Source organism: Cibotium barometz, chromosome 3 (genome assembly GCF_041138505.1).
Source record: "Cibotium barometz isolate CiBa-2024 chromosome 3, ASM4113850v1, whole genome shotgun sequence".
Taxonomy (NCBI): Eukaryota; Viridiplantae; Streptophyta; class Polypodiopsida; order Cyatheales; family Cibotiaceae; genus Cibotium; species Cibotium barometz.
In genome coordinates, this window is record NC_141048.1 from 45,505,457 (window position 1) to 45,524,960 (window position 19,504).

Consider the following 19,504-nt stretch of genomic DNA (forward strand, 5'->3'; position numbering starts at 1 on the left):
CATGGAGCCCGGACCCCGGTTTTAGACGGATTCCTCCAGGCACAGCAGTGCGGTATTTGGGATGCCAGATTGGCCTAGATTTGTCACCTGAGCAGCAGATTGCCCCGCTTCTTCTGAGCATTCGGAAGAAGCTTTTGTATTGGAGTACAGCTCGACTATCCTTGGCTGGGAGGGTGGTGGTGGCAAATCAGGTGCAAATCAGGTGCTGTTAGCGACCTTGTGGTACATTACGTCTTGCTGGATCTTCTCGAGCTCTTGCATCAGCCAGGTACAGAGGCTGATCAGGAACTTTCTGTGGTCTGGGCGGGACGGTCAGCCAATTCGGGCAAAGGTTGCATGGGCAGTTATTACACTTCCGCTGGCTCAGGGAGGTTTGGGCATTATAGATCCAGTCGATCAGAGCAGAGCCTTATTGGGGAAGCTTATTGTTCGGGGGTTGCTTCCAGGCGCTGAGCCTTGGAAAGAGCTCCTCTTGCAGCGGCTGCAGGCTCGGGCGCCCCCAGCAGGGGGCACTTGGGCACCAGAGATTCGCTGGATCTTCATAGAGATGAGGAGGACAGGCCTCAGTAGAGGATGGGAGGACAGATTTGCTTTGAGTATCCTGAGAGCTTGGGAGCTGCTGAGACCGGGGCTCTCTCAGCGACCTCCTACTTGTGTTGAGGAGCGGGCCAGACAGCCACTCATCTGGAGCCCAGCGGTTCGCACAGAGCAGGGTCATATGCTGGGTTCTCGGCCTCGTTTAGCCTGGGGGCCTTTAGCGGCAGGCCCAGCTCGTAGTTTTGGAGACTGGCAGGCCTTCTGCAGTCTCCCAGAGGAGATACAGGTGGAGAGGCTGAGTCACTTCAGAGGGGGGTTGATTATGAGAGATGATATTCAAGAGGCACTCACAGAGGAGTGGTTCACGCCTCTCGAGCCAGTGACCCCACGGTGGATGGGAGCCTTTACACAGTTGGAGATCCTGATTGCTATCAGAGCTTGCACTGAGGATGGCAGTTGCCTCTACTATGAGATTCAGGATGAGGGCAGACTCCAGCGAGTGGAGGTGGAGTCGCCTTTGGTTGCAGAGTGCACCTTTCAGAGGATTCGGGTAGTGGCCGCCGCTTCTCGGAAGTGGCATATAGACACCGATCCTGCTGATGTGCTCCCGGATTGGCGCATATGGGCATATGCAGTGCGCCCCTTGGCCCGGCTACAGTGGGACCCCGGGGAGTACGAGTGGCATGATCCTTATGCATCCCTTGAGGCCACAGAGATTACCTTTTTCCAGTATACTGTTCGGCTGGGGCGGCATATTTTGACAGCGAGGAGGACGGTCTCTCCAGCGCCAGCGGGGCATTGGCGGCTACAGGGACTCTCACAAGAGTTCCTGGAGGATTTTTGGGCTCGGCTCTCCGCAGGATCTCGACTTTTCAGTGGCTGGTCGCCCACAGGGGCTCAGCAGTTGGCACTTGGCTTGTTTACAGCGGTCTTCCGGCGGCCTGCGTCCGATGCGGCCACCCTATGGAGACACAGAGACACTGCCTTTGGGATTGTCCTCAGGCGCAGCAGATTTGGCTGCGGATGCTACGTATTCTAGCTCCCCTCTCTCCAGAGGGTATGTTTACGTGGGGTGCCGCTGCTTGGTCGACTTCGTCAGGGCCTGCTATGGGCTATGAGATGGAGCAGGGCAGTCAGGCCATCAGATTTATTAGGGGCCAGCCTCGCCTGGTTCCGGCACCGGATTTCTCGTCCGCCAGCTGGACACAGGAGCGGGATTTACGATGGGAGCTCCTCAGCAGCCTCACCATCTGGTTCACCTGGAGGGCCCGGTGCTTTACGGCCTTTGAGGGGAGATTGGAGCCACCAGCAGAGACTGTACGGGGGATTTGGCAGGAGTTGATCCACACCCTGCGAGGACAGTACGACCGCATCCGGGGAGACTCGGATGAGGCGATCTTGCGGCGCCAGGCCTTTCACGCCACTTGGCGCTGTGGCCCTTTCTACACCTTACACACGGGATCCCCCCGTTGGCACTACAGGCCACCTGTTTGGCTCTTCCCCCCCCCTATTGTATGATTTAGCCTCTCAGTCCTTTGTACTGATGCTTGTATTTTGCAGCACCTAGGGAGAGTCTCCCGGGCTGCCATGCTGTATTCACTGCTCTGTTTCTCTTATGAGCAGGAGAGATCTTTTGTAGCCCTACGGGCGTTTTTATATAACTAATGAAAGGATCTTTTCTCGGAAAAAAAAAAGTCCCCAAAGTCTTTGGAAAAGCCCGATCAGAATCAATTAGGTCTCGCCCAAGTCAGGCTGGGTGTGAAAAGCTCTATAATGGAGTTACTACCACCGGGCAAAAAGAGATGCATGGAGCCAAGGGATCCATGGATGCCAAGGTATGGGCTGTGGGCAGCCCATTTGGGTGCCCAAGTGCCCAGAATATGGCACAGGGCCTGGATGCCTTGGTAGGAACCCATCATATGGGTTTTATGCATGGTCGACCCCACAACCACCCAGGGGTCGGACTGGTCCAACCAGCAGGCCAACCAGCCTACTGGATCTAAAGGAGCAAATCAGGCCCAATTCTCCTCCATCTCAATTCAGCGCTGAAGCACATGTTGTAGCAACCACGGACAGCAATCTTATGGCAAACACTGGGAAGCCATTGAGGTCAATGCCAGCAGCAAAGGGAAGTGCTAGTTTGCAGCATCCCCAGGTAGCTATTAGCGAGTTCCAGTCAGCGTCTTCCTGAAGGAAGCGATGCAGGTCTGAACCCAGCCCAGTTCAGTGTGTCATTCATCTACAGCGATAAGGAGCCCTTCAGCGGGTAATAGGGACACAATCTGGTGCAGTCTCTCTCTCTCTCTCTCTCTCTCTCTCTCTCTCTCTCTCCCCCCCCCCCCAAACCCCCCGAGTAGGTGGACTCCCGGAGGGTTGGGACGAGCAAGAAGTCAGAGAGCAAATGGAAATTGATGAAGATGAATGCATCTCAAACACGGAGATTATGAGGAGGCGACTCAGTAAGGCCCTCCCCTCATTGATATAGGCAACCCATGGACCATTGTCAAGAAAGGGAAGCATGCCATTGCGAAATATCACAATAAACAGGACAAGATCCAAGTTCTCCGACAGTCCAAATCATTACAGGGCACCAGGCTCTGGTTAGCTGATGAACTCACTCCCTTACAGCTTAAAAACAAAAGTGCAGAACTCGCCAAAGTCCGAGCAGCCCGCCAAGCTGGAAAATGGGCAGTCTACCGTGACGGAAGGGCAATAATCGAGGACTTCCATAAGCCTAAACCCGATTGACTAGCATTCTAATGTGCCATCGGCATTTTTTGTATCATAGATAGTTGTTTATCATCCTAGGGTTTTCATTAATCTTTTGCTTGTGCCTAAGTGCACCCCAAGGTGGATTGTAATGACTGTGAGGTACCGGTTTTTGGTCCCATATGCCTTCAAGGCATTCCGTGGACGTTAATATGACTTTATTTCTTTCTCACTCTCTCTCTCTCTCTCTCTCTCTCTCTCTCTCTCGTAACAAGAAGGTCCAAAGACTTCCACGCATGTAACATTGGTATAAGGGCTATGTTTTTGTAATCTGTGAAGAGAAGAACAAACAAAAAAAAAACTCAATCGATGGTTTATTTGACGCTAAACAAAAGCTCAAGAGCCACCCACTATTTTCTCTAGTGGATGGTTTGAAGTCCCACTATGAGATAGCTGGAGACTACTGATCTTAGAGCCCAAGAAGAACCATCTGTTGGGTTTAGGGTTCGATTTAGGTTTAGCAATGAAGCATAGTATGCACAGTGAACAAAGAGAGTGAGAATGAGCTTGCAAAATACACACAGAATAATGAGATAGTGAGATTGGGTACAAAGTACAAGATGTGACCTTCAAGGTCACGTACACACCATAAGGGTGCCTGCTGGGTTTAGGGCTAGATTTAGGTTTAGCACTGAAGCATAAACTGCACAGTGAACAAAGAGAGTGAGAGTGGGCTTGCATGATGCACACACGATAATGAGATAATGAGATTGGGTACAAAGTACAAGATGTGACCTCTAAAGGTCACTTACACACCATAAGGGTGTGTTCACACACGAGGGAAAAAACCCTTTCATATACGAAGGTGAAAAGTGCCGTGTGTGGAGAAATATTACTCCTAGTTCACGCGTCATGTAACTATTTGCATGATGAAATCCATGCCCGGACACCAGACAGGTGGAAGAAGACATGGGAACAAGGTCCATAAGGTTTGATTAAGAAAAAGTCAAACAAGGTTGACTACGAGCCAAGGACACCATTGGAAAGAGGAGACTGAGCCGGACCAAAAAGCTAAAAGGTGCTTTCTCAAAAAGCAGCTCTAAGGCCAAAAAGCAAGGCCCTAAAGCCAAAAAAGCAAAGCACCAAAAGTCGAGTGATATTTTATTAATAAAAGTAAAAAGAGCAAAAGCAAAGACAAAGAGAAAAGCAAAAGCATGAAGGCTTTTTGGCAAAAAGCAGGGTCTCTTACAAGTATAAAAAGGATTGGACTTCTCTTGTAGTACCATGAACAAGGTCATCGAAGATGAAAGATCGTGGAGTGTGTGCGGACATCATTATGATCATGGAGTGCTTCTTCTTCGCCATCAACACCTTCTCCAACTTGCTTTTCAGACGTATGGTCAACCCTAGACTTGTATGGGCATATGCATGGGCAAGCCATGATACAGACGTGTGTACCGAGCTATACGGACAGAAATTTCAAAAACCCTAAAATTGCTCCAAAAATCCCAAAAATTGCTTTTTGGATGTTTTTTATCGCCCAAAACATTTAAAACAGGTTTTATATCAGTTTTCTTGCCAAAAAGAGCTTTTCCATGGTTTTCTTCATCGACAAGGTTGTAGGAGTTGTGGAGATTACTAATGGGAACTTGGACTTAAACTTGGATATGAACTTGGAGTCTTGGACATAGAGCTTGGACATGAAGAACTTGGGCATAGAGCTTGGACATGGAACATGAAGCTTGGACATAAACATGGAACTTGGACATATAGCTTGGGCATGAAGCTTGGATATGAACATGGAACTTGGTTATGGAACTTGGACTTGGATTTGGACTTGGACTTGGACTCATTGGATTTGAATTTGGATACTAGCCCGGTGAGAGATACTTGTGGATCATCCTTGTGGTGTGCTCGGCATAAGAGATCTCGTGCCTCGACATTGACATCGACTTGGATATCCTACATCGGCATATCTATTTGTTTTGTATTCATTGATTTGTATTGATCCTGGCCCACGTGCCCATGGATTGTTCTTGAATAAATTCCTGAAAGGAGGCGTCGCTTGTTCCCCGCTCAATGTGGTGTACTGTGTAAGATCCCTATTCCCCTTCACTGATGTATACCATTTTATACCCCCAGTATGGTACAGGATGGAGCTAGCTAGGTTGCATATCATGATTGTATACTCCATGCATATAGCTTTGCATTCTCCTAGTAGTAGAGCTCCATCCCCTGCACACCCAGATTCAGCTTTTTTATTCAGTACTTTTTCATTTTGTTGGGATGACAGAGGATACCCCATACAGGTACTCCGATTTGTCTCATAGGCCGAGTTCGGTCTTTTGGAAGACGTTAATAAAATCTCTCTCTCTCTCTCTCTCTCTCTCTCTCTCTCTCTCTCTCTCTCTCTCTCTCTCTCTCTCTCTCTCTCTATATATATATATATATATATCAAATAGTGTATCAGATGTCATATGGTTGTAACTTTGGTCTCATAGGTCACTTTGGCCTTTTGAAGACGTTAATATAACATTTCATTTCATCTCTCTCTCTCTCTCTCTCTCTCTCTCTCTCTCTCTCTCTCTCTCCGAGGGAGACTGACACCGTGTACACGGATGAGATATACAGACGCTTATGTGCCGAGGAGCCGGGACGGCCATTAGATGAGCTCACTCAGATATTGATAGATACGCTTCATGTTGCAGCATTAGAGGCATATCCCCATAGTCAGCCTACACGGAGACGATCTGGGAACATGCCCCAGAACAGTTGGTATGATGAGGAGTGCAGAGAGATGAGGATCAGATTACAGAGAGAGGTGCTCATGGGTGTTACCACTCACAGACAGTCACGGATTACCTTCCGGCACCTAGTGCGACGGAAGAAGAGGGCTTATCTTGCTCAGTTAGAGAGGGATTTGTATTAGTTATTTATGAGTCGGGACTCAGGCGAGGCATGGAGACTATTTCATGAGCATTCACCATCACCAGCCATTACCTCCACAGAGATTTGGGGTGAGTATGCAGCATCCCTGTACACAGCAGCAGGACAGCCGCCCCTGCCAGACCCATCGGAGCCATGCCCAGAGACATGTGCTTTCTTTACTGCTGAGATGGTAAAGAAAGCTATTGACAGGATGAGGACTGGGAGAGCATATGATCATGATGGTTTGGTAGCAGAGCACTTTATTCATGCCAGAGATATGCTTGCAGAGCTTATTGCTATGATGTTTAACCGAGCCATGTGTGAGGGTTTTCCTGAGACTTGGAATATGTCCACAATTGTGCCTATCTTCAAGTCAGGGGATCCCATGCTTCCTGGGAATTATCGTACCATCATGATTGGTCACACATTGGCTAGATTATATGCATCTGTTCTTGAGCAGGAGTTGAGTAGATAGGCAGAGAGAGAGGGCATACGTGCATCAGGGCAGGCAGGGTTCACGAGAGGTTTCTCCACTCTTGACTATATCTTGACACTCAGAGCTATTATTGAGGAGGGCAGATTATATGGCAGGAGGATTTATTGTTGCTTTGTGGATTTCCGCAAAGCCTTTGACACAGTACCGAGAGCCAGATTGATGCGCAGACTACAGGAGATGGGAGTGCCCACAGAGCTGATTTGGGGAATCATGGCTTTATACAGGACAGTTGTGGGACAGGTACGTACTACTCAAGGTATATCTGAGATGGTTCACTCCACTATTGGAGTGAAACAGGGCTGCCCCCTTTCTCCCACCTTATTTGGGATGTACGTGGATGAGGTTTCAGACTATGTAGAGCGGGAGGGTGACAGAGGAGCACAGCTAGCAGGGACATGGATTCCGCTGTTATTGTATGCTGATGATATTGTGCTGATCTCAGATTCTCCAGAGGGGATGCAGCGTCATTTGGATGCATTGCACACATTTGCACAGGACAGTGGATTGTCTGTTAACCTTGGTAAAACCAAGGTGATGGTGTTTAACACCACAGCACAGTGGGTTAGGAGGTCAGTACCCACCTTTACATATGGTCAGGAGACAGTGGAGTATACAGATGCATATACTTACCTTGGTGTGGTTTTCAGTGGCCCACTATTTTCCTTGAGGAGAGCAGCGGAGACCAGATTGACCAGAGCTTATGCAGCATTGGGGAGACTAGAGAGGATGTGTTCGCAGGTTCAGTTTCACGAACCTCGAACAAAGCTCTGGCTCTTTGACACTTTGGTCACTTCAGCCATGCTGTATGGAGTGGAGATATGGGGACCCTCAGTGGATCACCACAGCCGAGCTGGTAGCACTGATGGATGGAGACATATGAAGAGGCCCTTGGTTTCTATGATTTCCCGGATGATTAGGGCCAAGGCCTCCGTACCACATGATATTATCCGTGCAGAGATGGCTGCCCCCCCATTGGTGGTAGAGGCACTCACTCGATCAGTCTCCTTTATACATAGCACTTGGGCTCTCGCTTAGCCCTGGAGTCTTCACGACAGTTGGCATCACAGGGAGACGGATCATGTTGGTATGCACAGATGACAGCTTGGTTCCAGTTGCATGGCTTTAGTATGGAAAGGCTACCTCCATTTCAGTACTCCCTGGATGCACCCTCCCTCTCTCTCACACGGGCAGAGATTACCAGACTTATCAGGCAGGACTTGATTCAGCTGGACACTAGGAGGACATGGATACAGCCGACACAGGAGCTTGGTACAAAGATGGCTTTCTATAGGGATCATCTTCTCCAGCTCACGCAGGATGGGTTTGTGATTAGACCCAGCTACATGGATACTCATCTTTCTCATGGGGTACGGTGTGTTATTGGTCAGATGCGCACATCCTCACACCAGCTAGAGATTGAGACTGGCAGATTCAGAGGAGTACCAGCTGAGGCCAGGATTTGTCAGCTATGCCAGATGGAGCCAGAGACAGAGTTACATTACATATGTCACTGTCCAGTATATTATGAGATACGAGGCCGTTTTCACTGCCTGTTTAGAGAGGGTTTCGGACCACTTTCTAGAGTCATGAGATACCAGGATCAGAGATGTCTCGGATTATACTTGCTGGAGCTTCGTAGACATAGAGAGGGTCTCTTGAGAGGGACGGGATCAGAGAGGGAGACACACCTACAGAGGCAGATTACAGACTTCTTTCGACCAGAGATTGAGCAGTCAGGCCAGCAGGCATTGCAGCTAGCCCCAGAGTATAGCCGCACTAGAGGTACACTGATTGATCGGGCTATAGAGCTAGGGCGGTCCAGGCGCCCCAAGATGAGAGGCCCATCTCGACATCGGCGGAGACTACAACAGAGAATCAGGACCATACTAGCACGGCATGGGAGACGTCCAGTCAGAGTACTCACCATGGAGGACATTGAGGATATCCGCCATCGACCGATGAGAGACATCTTTGGATAGTGATGTGTATGATGCTTACCTTTGTTGCTAGAGTTTTCCTCCCAGATGTTATCCATTAGGAGCTTCTAGTACCGTACTTTTCCTCACAGTTATTTCAGTTTCAGTTAGTTGTTTTTAGCTTTTCTTACACAGACATTGTATCAGATCCACCAATTGTTGTAACCTTTTTGGTCTCATAGGTCATTTTGGCCTTTTGAAGACGTTAATATATCATTTCATTTCATTTCTCTCTCTCTCTCTCTCTCTCTCTCTCTCTCTCTCTCTCTCTCTCTCTCTATATATATATATATATATATATATATATATATATATATATATATATCTTGGACACGTGGTTGAGTTTGTCACTACACACCCCGTTGGGCTTACACGTCACTACTATAAACATATAAATCCACCCTTAGTGATGATGTGAGCATGTGCAAAGTAACTACATATAAATCTTCAAAAGAAAACTTTGTGAAAAGCTTCGAACTTTTGCTTGGTAAAGCTTTAGTGAACAAATCTGCAATGTTGTCATGTGTAGAGACATAAACAAGGCTTATCCCTCTTGCATGTAGCCTCTCTCTGACATAATGGTAATGCACCTCAATGTGCTTAGTACGAGCATGAAAAAAGCATCCTACTCCATAGCATTCTTAAATGTCAATGAGAATTAGTATGGCTAACTTCTACCCCACACAAGTCTACCAAAAGCCTTCTCAACCATCTGTAACTATGAATATTCCCTTGTTCTCAACTTGACAACTTGAAGTGCCGACTATTGGTTGCTTCTTGCTCAACCAAGAAATGCATGAATTGCCCAAAAGAAAGCAATTCCAACCAACCCAATCGGAATCATTGAAAGCATGCAGCTGAATATCACCCCCATTGGCATAAAGCAATCCAAGAGACTAAGTGCCTTGTAAGTAGAGGAAAACACAATTAACAATTTGCCAATGCTTAGTACCTCCACTTTGCATAAATCTACTCAAATGTGAGACCCCATACTAAATGTCTCGTCTCATATTGCATATAGATAAATCAAGCACCCAATAACCTGGCGGTACATCATGACATCGAGACAGACTGGGTTGTTGCATCCTTTAAAAATCCCAGGTAATAAATGGGAAAGTATTTCCATGGATTTTATTACCGGATTGCCAAGAACACATCAAGGCCACGATTCTATTTGGGTTGTGGTAGATCGCTTGACAAAAATGGCTAGATTTTTATCGACCCGGAAGACTATTACAGCTACGCAATTAGCACGGCAGTTTATCGAGCAATTGTTTAGACTGTACGGGTTACCGCAGGACATAGTCAGTGATAGGGACTCTAAGTTCGAGTGATTTTTGGAAACTTGTTTTTGAGAAGTTGAAACCAACTTTGAATTTGAGTTGCTCAAATCATCCTCAATCTGATGGCCAGACTAAAAGAGTGAATCAGATTTTGGAGGATATGCTTCGAGCATATGTATCCAAAAGACAAAGTTCATAGGAGGATTATCTTCCTATGTTAGAATTTGCATATAACAGTACTAAGCATACGAGTACAGGTTTTAGTCCTTTCATGCTTATGTATGGTTTTCAACCTAGATCACCTGTTACAGTAGGATTCTCTCTATTATTCTCTGTTATTCACTTGCACATTGGACAGAAGTCTACCACGATTGTGGTCTGCAAAGCTGTACCCCTTTCTCTGATAGCGCTTTCATAGCAGCAGTAGGTCTTCTTCGTCTTGCTTCTTGTTCCTCGTGTTAGATGCTAGACTACCACTTTATGTAACTCAAATTCCTTCCACACATGCATACAATAAACAGACTTGCAGGCTGCAAACCGAGACTTAGTACAGGATGAGTATAACTTTGTAACTTACCGTTGTGGGCAATGAGCCGCTGTCAAAAACAAGCAACCTTGCGCTGAAATGTTTTGCCAAAGCCTTCACCAGCACCTCCTGATAGATGTCTGACCCTGATCCAAAACTCACGTAGATATCAAGAAACTGGAATAAATGAGCAATGTCATATAGAAATAAGATGGCCAAAGCAAACCTGCAGGCCCAGAAAGCAATATACGTGGACTGACTGCATGCAAATCATTCGTGAACTTGGCATAATCTGGGCGCTTCAAATGAATGTAGGTTGAGGCAATCAGCACATTCTTTGTGCTTTCACTGTAAACCATCCACTCTTAGTTAGCATGAGCTAGTTTATGATTGCAAATGATGAGTCATACTTCCATGCTTCAAGCCACATCACTCACCTCAAGAAATATGGGAAATTATCGAAGGAGGTATCCACATCTTGGCCTTCAATCACCATCCTTGTAAAGTCATCCTTCAAAGTTTGCCGTTTTACAGCTGTTGCAGAAGCCACAGCAGCACCACTTTCTCGCTCTATATCTTTACCCTTAGCACCGCCTCCTATGCAATCAAGCTCACCACAAATCACATTCTCCACATCCTTTGGTAATGATCCTAGACAATCACCTGCCAGTTCCACAGCATGGGCAGAACCTGTATCCATTCCTGCATCCTCCATGGTAAGATCAGTTGCAGGCTTATCCCCACCTGGTTCAGAAGGCATAACAGCAGGATCATCACAACCTTTCCCTGTTTGTCCAGCTGCCTCTACATCAGACATGGATCCATCCGAAATATCAGAAGGGGGTGGCATGGGTGGCAGCAGTGAGGTCATGGTTGCTTTCAGCCGTTCATCTGAACTCTGTGCTAAACCAGGATGAAATGCTGTGTTCTGAGTAAAATTTGAAAGAGATGCCAGGATAGAGGCCCCTGCTACATCTAAGGGGTCTCCTGTTCTGGCTTCATCAACTTGCAACACTTTAGCAGCTCTGTTCTCCGGAACAGGTTGAGCTGCTGATGAGGAAATTGAAGTACTCGATAAAGGCTGAAAGATCTGCAAACGTGTAATTAAGGAGATGCAGCCTTTCTATATTTTTTAATGAGCATAGAGAAAAAAATTATAAATCTAGAACTCCATACTCTTAAGCTATCACCACCTATTAACAGCCAGTTCTTACTGTTGGCATGGATACATATGAGTAATGTTTGCAAGACGAAAAGACCACTTCATCACCACCTTTGAGAAGGGCATTACAGTTCTTTTTCACAGTTTTTCCGTTTACAAGAACCACACCATTATTCCCAGTGTTTTCAAGAAGTGTTACTCCACCTTGTTCATGCTGAAAATTGCACAAAACCCCCCACCCAAAAAAAAAAAAAAAACCTTAGTAAGGGCAACAGCAGGACCGTCCATGACCAGAATACTAGACATTCCTCCCATATATCAGAACGATTTTGTTCCATGGACAACCCATAATGCTTGTCTGGCCTCAAGAAACACAAAACAAATACCTGCATAATCCTTAGCCTGCAAAGAACCCCACTGATGCCCTGATCCTTCAGCTGCAAGTTGCAGGTCCTGCTACGTCCAATGGTAAAGGTATGCCCAACCAAGTTCACGTGTTGATGCTGAAATGTAATAGCCACTTACACCATCAATTGCAGCAACAGATTTTATATGTTTAATTGCAGCCATAATCGTGGGTTACATTCACAAACTACCAATTAGGTCCAGTGAGTAACAACGTGCACTTTGATTGCCCTGATAATATTGCTGTGATGTGAGGACCACAAAAACGGTTAAGAAACTTGCCTGATTGCATTGCGATAGCAGCTTTCCCCAAGGGTTACCAATGTCTGGGGGTTTCAATCGGAACCAGGTTCCAGAGTTCCTCTGTCTAGGTACTGTTGGAACCCCTGCTTAACAATCAATCATTTGGAAGCAAGTAAAAACCCTCCATGGCAACATAAAGAGGCCACTTGTGTTGTTAAAAATGAAGAAGAGCATGCATGATCAACCTCTGCAGACAACAATTGGGAAAACCTAGATTCCTGCAGAAAAGAAAGAGAAACCTGACTACAGCAGAAATAAAATGGGGATACCCTACCTGGGGCATTGTGCGACTTTGATTTCTCATCGGCAGCATCTATGGCGCCGTCGTCTGTCAGTTTAGGGGTGCGAGGGGAGCTCTCATCAGCCTGGTCGCCAGCGGCCGGTGTAGGATCCTCTGCTAGGGTTTCCTCCTGCGGCGATGGCGTGCACAGCTGCGAGTCATTCTGCTCTGTTGCGCGCGCAGATGGCCCCTCCTCCTGCAATTTCTCTTCTGTCTGCAGAAAAAAACAACAACATAGAACAATGACGGCGACCCGCGATCATAAGGACCCTCTCTCTTCATCTGTATGAGAAGAAAACCACCGTGCTGAGAACACAGACCTTCGCTCTTTTGGGCAATGGCGAAGGCTGCTGCTGCTGCTGCTCAGGTGCAGGGTCGGAGGAGGGAGGCGGGGAGCGCTTGGCAGCAGTTCGCCGGGTGGAGACCATGGCCACGGCAAGGGGCGATCAGTTCAGGGACGGCAGATATGGCAAAGAGAGGGAAGGGGAGAAAGGGAGAAGCTATGGCGGTGGATCAGAGTGCGAGATCAGGGGCGCACGGACGGGTCGATCTGTGAAGGGAAACCTCAACCACAGAGAGGCGGTGGTATGGCTAGGGGTATGGCGATGGCGAGCTCAGACAGAAGGTTTTGGTTATGCCTATGGCCTCCTCCGCCCTGATTGTTTGTTGTTGTTGCGTTTAGTTGACGATGGAATGCAGACGGACAAGCAGAGAGCCAAGTGCTAGAGCCTTAGGGACAGTTTCCATGTCGCACTTATTACTTCCCACAAGGGACACATTATGTAACTTACCTACATTTCCTTGCAAAAAATAATAATAAAACCCTCGAAAAAAAACACACACCTACAACCATCTAGGTAATGCTCCTTACAAGCAGGGTATGTGCCCATTAGCCCCGCATTTTCGTCCTAGGGAGGTGTCTTTTGTTGAGATGAGCACTACCCCTTTTGCACACCAAAATAGTGTTCTGAGAGGATAAGTTGATCATCAGCTATGTAGTGCCCATCATCAAGTAGCAATATATGGGCACCTAACCATCCATGGGCAAGGCTTCTTTCAACCAATCATTGAGAAGGTGCACTTTTGTTCTAGACAATATGTGATCGACCGTTTCCTCGTTTTTAGGTGGAGTTGTGTGGCTCAACTTGGTGCCCACCCTACATGCCCATGCAATGGCTGGGGGAGGAAGGTTTCTCGGTTGTCTATTAAAACAGGCAAGATCTCCTTATGGGCTGTTAGTAGAACATGGACATGTAATATATGGGAGTTTAACCATGAGGAGGTCTTTGAATCACCTAAAGCTTTGGTTAGCACCCCATTAGTAGTGTGTAAATTCGTGATGATGACAATGTAGTGTCTTACACTCTGTACAATGAGCCTTAGAGGCTACATGTAGTAAGGGCGGAATAGCATATGTCCTCATTTTTTGCTCTCATGTAGCTACAATAGACGCACATTCAGCAACAAAAGTGCATTTAATGAGGCAATGGAGTTGGCAAAACTTTGGAATATATTGTAAGGCAATGAGAGCAAAAACATTCTCAAGGATAAGGCAACACGTATAATTCTCAAGGATAAGGCAGCGAGAGCAAAAACACTCTCAAGGATAAGGCAACACCTGTAAGCTACCATTCTCAAATGATAAGGCAGCACCTATGATTTGTGTGTATATGTGTAAGCTAGCACACATTTTGCAATAGTCAAGAGAGCTCTGAATGACTCTCTTGACTAGTTTTACAACCCCTAGCACACATTTTGCTAGGGGCTACAAAAGTGTTCAATGCGATATTTCTTTAAGTACATTTCATTTGAACTGGTTTCCACACATGGGCTTCTTTTACCCCACATATGTCTTGTGGATGGTTGAACTTGATCGAAATGGGTGCATGCAAGACTTACTTATTAGAAGTGCAAATTCAAATGTGTGGCTACTTTCTTGAATGAGCCTACTCGTTATCAATAAATGCCTATAAAGTTAAGGATAAGGAATTTCTAGGGGGGTTTTCACACCATCATAATTTTCATGAGACTATACGTTGGTGCATTGTGTGCCATCGAGGAACTCAGTGGAGAGATCCCCAATTTGCCAAACAATTACAAAGTCAACTACATCAAAGTGTGGGCTCACAACACACCTCCCTAAAGTAGCCTTATAATTAGCCCACATGTTTTAGACCCTCATTGTTTAGCCTCCCCAATAAAACTACATACCCTAATGATATAGTGGATCCACACTACAACCTAACATGATAGTTCTTATTATTAGATCTAGAAAGATGTTACATGAGCCAAAATAATTTGTAAGCACCTTATTCCTCAACCAATGGTTTCCCATACCCCACTCATACTCTACCTTCACCTCTTGGAGTGTAGCCTTGTGGAGTAATATGATAATTGACTAATTTGAAGCAAACAAGTTCACGCATGCACACACCCACATGTGCATGCATGCACATATTATAAAAAGCATCCCATACTACTTATATAGGTTATCCTATGTGAAAAATATTGACCTTGGCTATGATAATTATCAAGGTTTTCACTTCCTTCCTGTCTTGTTTGCTTGACTCATGGCTAGGGACTAAAATATTGCTTTTACATTGTACATACTTGTTTACATGGACTTCTAGAGAATCCATTCATATACTTGGAGTGATTCTCATTCAAGTTGATGATGTTCTCAATATATTATCATTTTGCTTGCTCCATAACACTCATACACATCAATCTCACAACATAAAGAAACTTTGAAGCAAAACTTGTCTTAGTCTATAAGTAACTTGTTCTATAACACTCATACACCTCAATCTCTCAACATAAAGAAACTCATCTTAGTCTATAGGCAAAACTAGTCTTGGTCTAATCCCTACAAGGCAATACTCAAAAAGTATGACAAGTTTGCAAACACACGTAAACTCTGCCTTACCTTAAACACTATGCCTTTCTTGAAATATAGCAAAAAATGAGAGAAAACAAACTAAAACATAAAAAATCAATTAGAACTAGCCATAACTTACATGCCTTTCTTGAAATATATTAAAAGCATAAATGAGAGAAAAAAATACATAAAAAATTAACTAATATATAAAAAACAAACTAATACATAAAACCCAATTAGAACCAATATATATGTAAGCCATAACTTACATGCCTTTCTTGAAATATATTAAAAATGTAATGAAGAGAAAAAATTCATAAAAAAATTAACCAATATATCTTTAAGCCATAATCACATGTCTTAAAAAACAAGATGAAGTTTTGAGAAGCCAACACTAACATAGTGGAAAAAATAAACTATGAGGAGTATATATTGACAGCAAAGAAAAAAATTTGTTTATGAATATCATTTCACACTTATATATCCTATCAAGACATCATCAAGCAATGCTCTAAATTCTTATAGCATGAGGACTATGGGCCTCTCAAGGATTTCACATTATATCTTTAGAAAAAGGAAAGACCATATTGTCTCAACAATGAATTTTATCTAACAATAGTGACTTATAATTATAAAAGTTAAGCATAATGCCTGTATACATGTTGGTAGACAATTTGCAAGGGTTCTCACAAGTTGTTAAAAAAAGGATTCTATCCTTATTTTGTGTTTCATTGTGGCAGTGCTCCTGTGCAATGCCTATTCATTTTAGGACTATTCACCCAAAAAAAAAAGAAGAAGAAGCTGGATTCAATGTATTCAAAACGTTTAACTATAAGATTCATTGCTAATATTGAAGGTTTCAAATTTACAGTTATAGTAATAAAACCTTTCAAATTGTTGGGTTTTTAAGGGTTGTAGTAATAAAACCTTTGAAAGTGTTGGGTTTCTAAGGGTTGTAGTAATAAAACTTTTGAAATTGTTGAGTTTTTAAGGGTTGTAGTAATATAACCTTTAAAATTATTGGGTTTTTTAGGGTTGTAGCAATAAAACCTTTATGGATCACCTTTAAATTATTGTGTTAAATGTTTTGCACTTGTGAGAGAAAACTCTTTTTCTACAAAATTTGTTTGGTGGTAACTGCTATATATAGGGAAAAAAAAAATTGTTAGATAACCCTTGAGCAAATGAAAGTGACTATAAACTAGCACCTTTTACACATTGAAAAATGCAAGTTGCAAACTTGATTTTAGCCAAGGAAAATTATCCATGGGATGTAATCATGTCAAATTGTCTTTTTTTTCTTCATCATATGCACGTGACAACCTTGTGCCCCTCCTCAAGTTGTGGCTTATGCTATATGATAACTTGAATTTGTTTGTTTTCTCTTTCTTACTTACATGCGACAACTCTTACACCTTTTTTGTTAATACGTCACACATTTTGCAATAACATGAAGTATAAAATTACAGTATAGTATTATGCATATATCTCTCCCACTCTTATGGTTCCTCCCTTAATCACAATAGATATTGCCCTTCCTCTAGCACAAGAGACCTATAAAATCATGCAAATCACTCTTATCATTGTGAACCCCCTCTATCATGAAGAAAATAGGGATCGACATCGCATGTGAGCATGTTGCACCCCTTGATATCACAAAGCAAGGAAACTTTTACCATCCCTCCACCATAGCAAGCCATCTCCTTGTTTCTACCTAGCTATACTCATTGAGATAAAAAAACAATAAATTAGATGATATGCTTTGCACCTCAACTATATATCATAACTTCTTGTGCATATGTGAACCTCAGACTACTTTTTATAGGATCTTTGTTCTTTTGACTTTGTTGTTACTCGTAATGTTTAAAAGAATCATGAAGGATCTTTGTTCTATTCACTTTGATGTTACTCACGTGATGTTTAAAAGAATCCTAAAGGATGTTAAAGGCTCAAGGAAAGTATATAATTGTAAATTACACATAAAAAGGTAAGTCATGCAGAATGAAGACATATAAATCACCTCTAGTCATGAAGCCTAAAATTATGTACAAAATATGTCATGGTTCAATAGTATTGCTTAGAGTGTGAAGTTTGTTACATAAATAATATTTATTTCTTTAAGTTGTGTAATTTTCTCTCTTTACTATTACAATTGTTATTAAAACTTAAGCATATATCGAGGCCGTTATTATAATCAAGGAGCATAACGATGAGAGGTAGTGGTGATTTTGTAAGGCTATCCAAACAATTAAGTCACCACTCAATCCAATAGGCTAGCAACCTCAAGTCACAATGTTACGCTATTTATGTCAATCAAAAGGATGACAATCAATGTAACCTTTGAATGTGTCAAATAGAGTCAATATGATCAACTCACTTTAAAACAATTCAAACTTTGAGGATTCCAAGGTTCATGTAAAAGGATACACCTTCTTGCCCTATTTCATGATATAAATGATTATATGTTTTTCAAGCACTTGAGCATAATTAATGAATTTATCAACAAAGCACGTGGTGCCCCTCATCAAGCATAGCTTTCTAATGGAATTGGGTCACACACACACACACGATTGGTTAGTCCTTAATCTAATACACCAAAAATGTGTTCTTGGCTTCCATTTGTTTTGATAAAATGTCATTGGTGTATACTAGAGTCCCACGTTTGCATAAGGGTATAATTGATATATGATTTCCTTAAGAAAATACTTTAAAATAGTATAAAAAATATTAGTTGCGATATTTGAAAAGTACGTAGAAGATGAAGGCTAAGAATATGGTTAACGCAAGGTATCCCTAACTAAAGAACCATTTTTGCATGTGGATTTACTAAGGCTAAAATATTATCTCTTTGTTGGTCAAGATTACATCCAAGCAAGTTCCCACTCCCTATATACTTGCATTACTTTGTAAACTCGGTTATTGTTGGTACTATTATGTATTTCCCAAGGTTAAGCGATAGTAGTTGTTGTAATGCTACAAACTAGGTAATATTGGTTAATGTGTAAAGTCCATTAGGCTTATAATCACACCAAATAGAGTAGGGCCTCGGTTGTTGGATTTCTCAACTACATGTACAAGGAGGCCCCCACAGCACACTTGGCCTGCGAGGGGTGTGGTGAGCATTTTCAGATCTCCCATTCCATGAGGTAGAGATTCCCCTTAGCTCGAATGCTTTACCTTATAGTAGTAGAGGAGGCTATGAGCAGGTTTCTCAAAGTTACCATAGGGGTCTCGAGCCTTAAGCTGCCTCTTTGCACAGACGAGGAGTTACTAGACTCAAAGTTAGCAAATAATATTACTATGTTTTTGGAGGCTTCACATGCATTCCTTTGTGCTTTTTGCACTACTTTGGAGATGTTTTGTTTGGCAGCAAGTGCATCCATCAATTGGCACAAATTAGTGGGATTCTAGAGTAGTGTCTCTCCACGGATTGGGGTTTACTTGGATTGAGAGAGGATGCACTCCTAGATACCTCGGTTGTTGTTAGGTTGGCATTGACATCTCGCTTACACAACCGATGAGATTCGTGGGTAGGGCAAGGAAGCACATCTATACTGATCCCCTTCAAGGGATGATTACGGACTCTTGGAGCCTCTTGTTATGTGGTGGGTGTCCTATCAACCTGGGATCCTAGTGAGTGGGAGTGAAGGGATGCTTTGACCCCTATGAAAAGTAAGCCCTTCTTCAGTTACATTGTGCAAAATGCCGAACACTTAGTTCCGGGACAAATCTAGAGAGTCCTTACTTCTGGATTAAATTGGCATCCTTGACATTCAAGGAGATTTTTGGCATAGGTTGTGGCATTCGTACAGGGAAACAAAGATTTCCACTTTTATTTGGCTTTCTCTACATGGTGGCCTTGCAACCAACCAACGGAGATCGGTCATTAGGGCTAGCTCAGCTTGTTTGAGATGTGCAGGAGCTCCAAAGATAGTCTACCATTGCTATGGGAGTACAAGGAGGCACAAAGGATCTAGATTACAATAGCACACCTTTTTCTACAAGAAGGTTGGCCACTCAA

The 19,504-nt window shown here is 43.8% G+C and overlaps 1 protein-coding gene across 1 annotated transcript in view; it reads right to left on the reverse strand.

The window, feature by feature from the left end:
• The window catches only part of LOC147640132 (uncharacterized), a 40,819-nt gene extending 27,460 nt beyond the window's left edge, over positions 1-13,359 (reverse strand). Inside the window, exons 1-8 of the mRNA XM_086777517.1 lie at positions 12,926-13,359; positions 12,600-12,819; positions 12,305-12,408; positions 12,004-12,120; positions 11,685-11,831; positions 10,893-11,545; positions 10,682-10,803; positions 10,507-10,601 (exon numbers count right to left, since the gene is read on the reverse strand). Coding sequence (XP_086633643.1) covers positions 10,507-10,601; positions 10,682-10,803; positions 10,893-11,545; positions 11,685-11,831; positions 12,004-12,120; positions 12,305-12,408; positions 12,600-12,819; positions 12,926-13,033 — 1,566 coding nt within the window. The 5' untranslated portion in view covers positions 13,034-13,359. The remainder of the gene's footprint in view (positions 1-10,506; positions 10,602-10,681; positions 10,804-10,892; positions 11,546-11,684; positions 11,832-12,003; positions 12,121-12,304; positions 12,409-12,599; positions 12,820-12,925) is intronic.
• Positions 13,360-19,504: the final 6,145 nt, after the last annotated feature.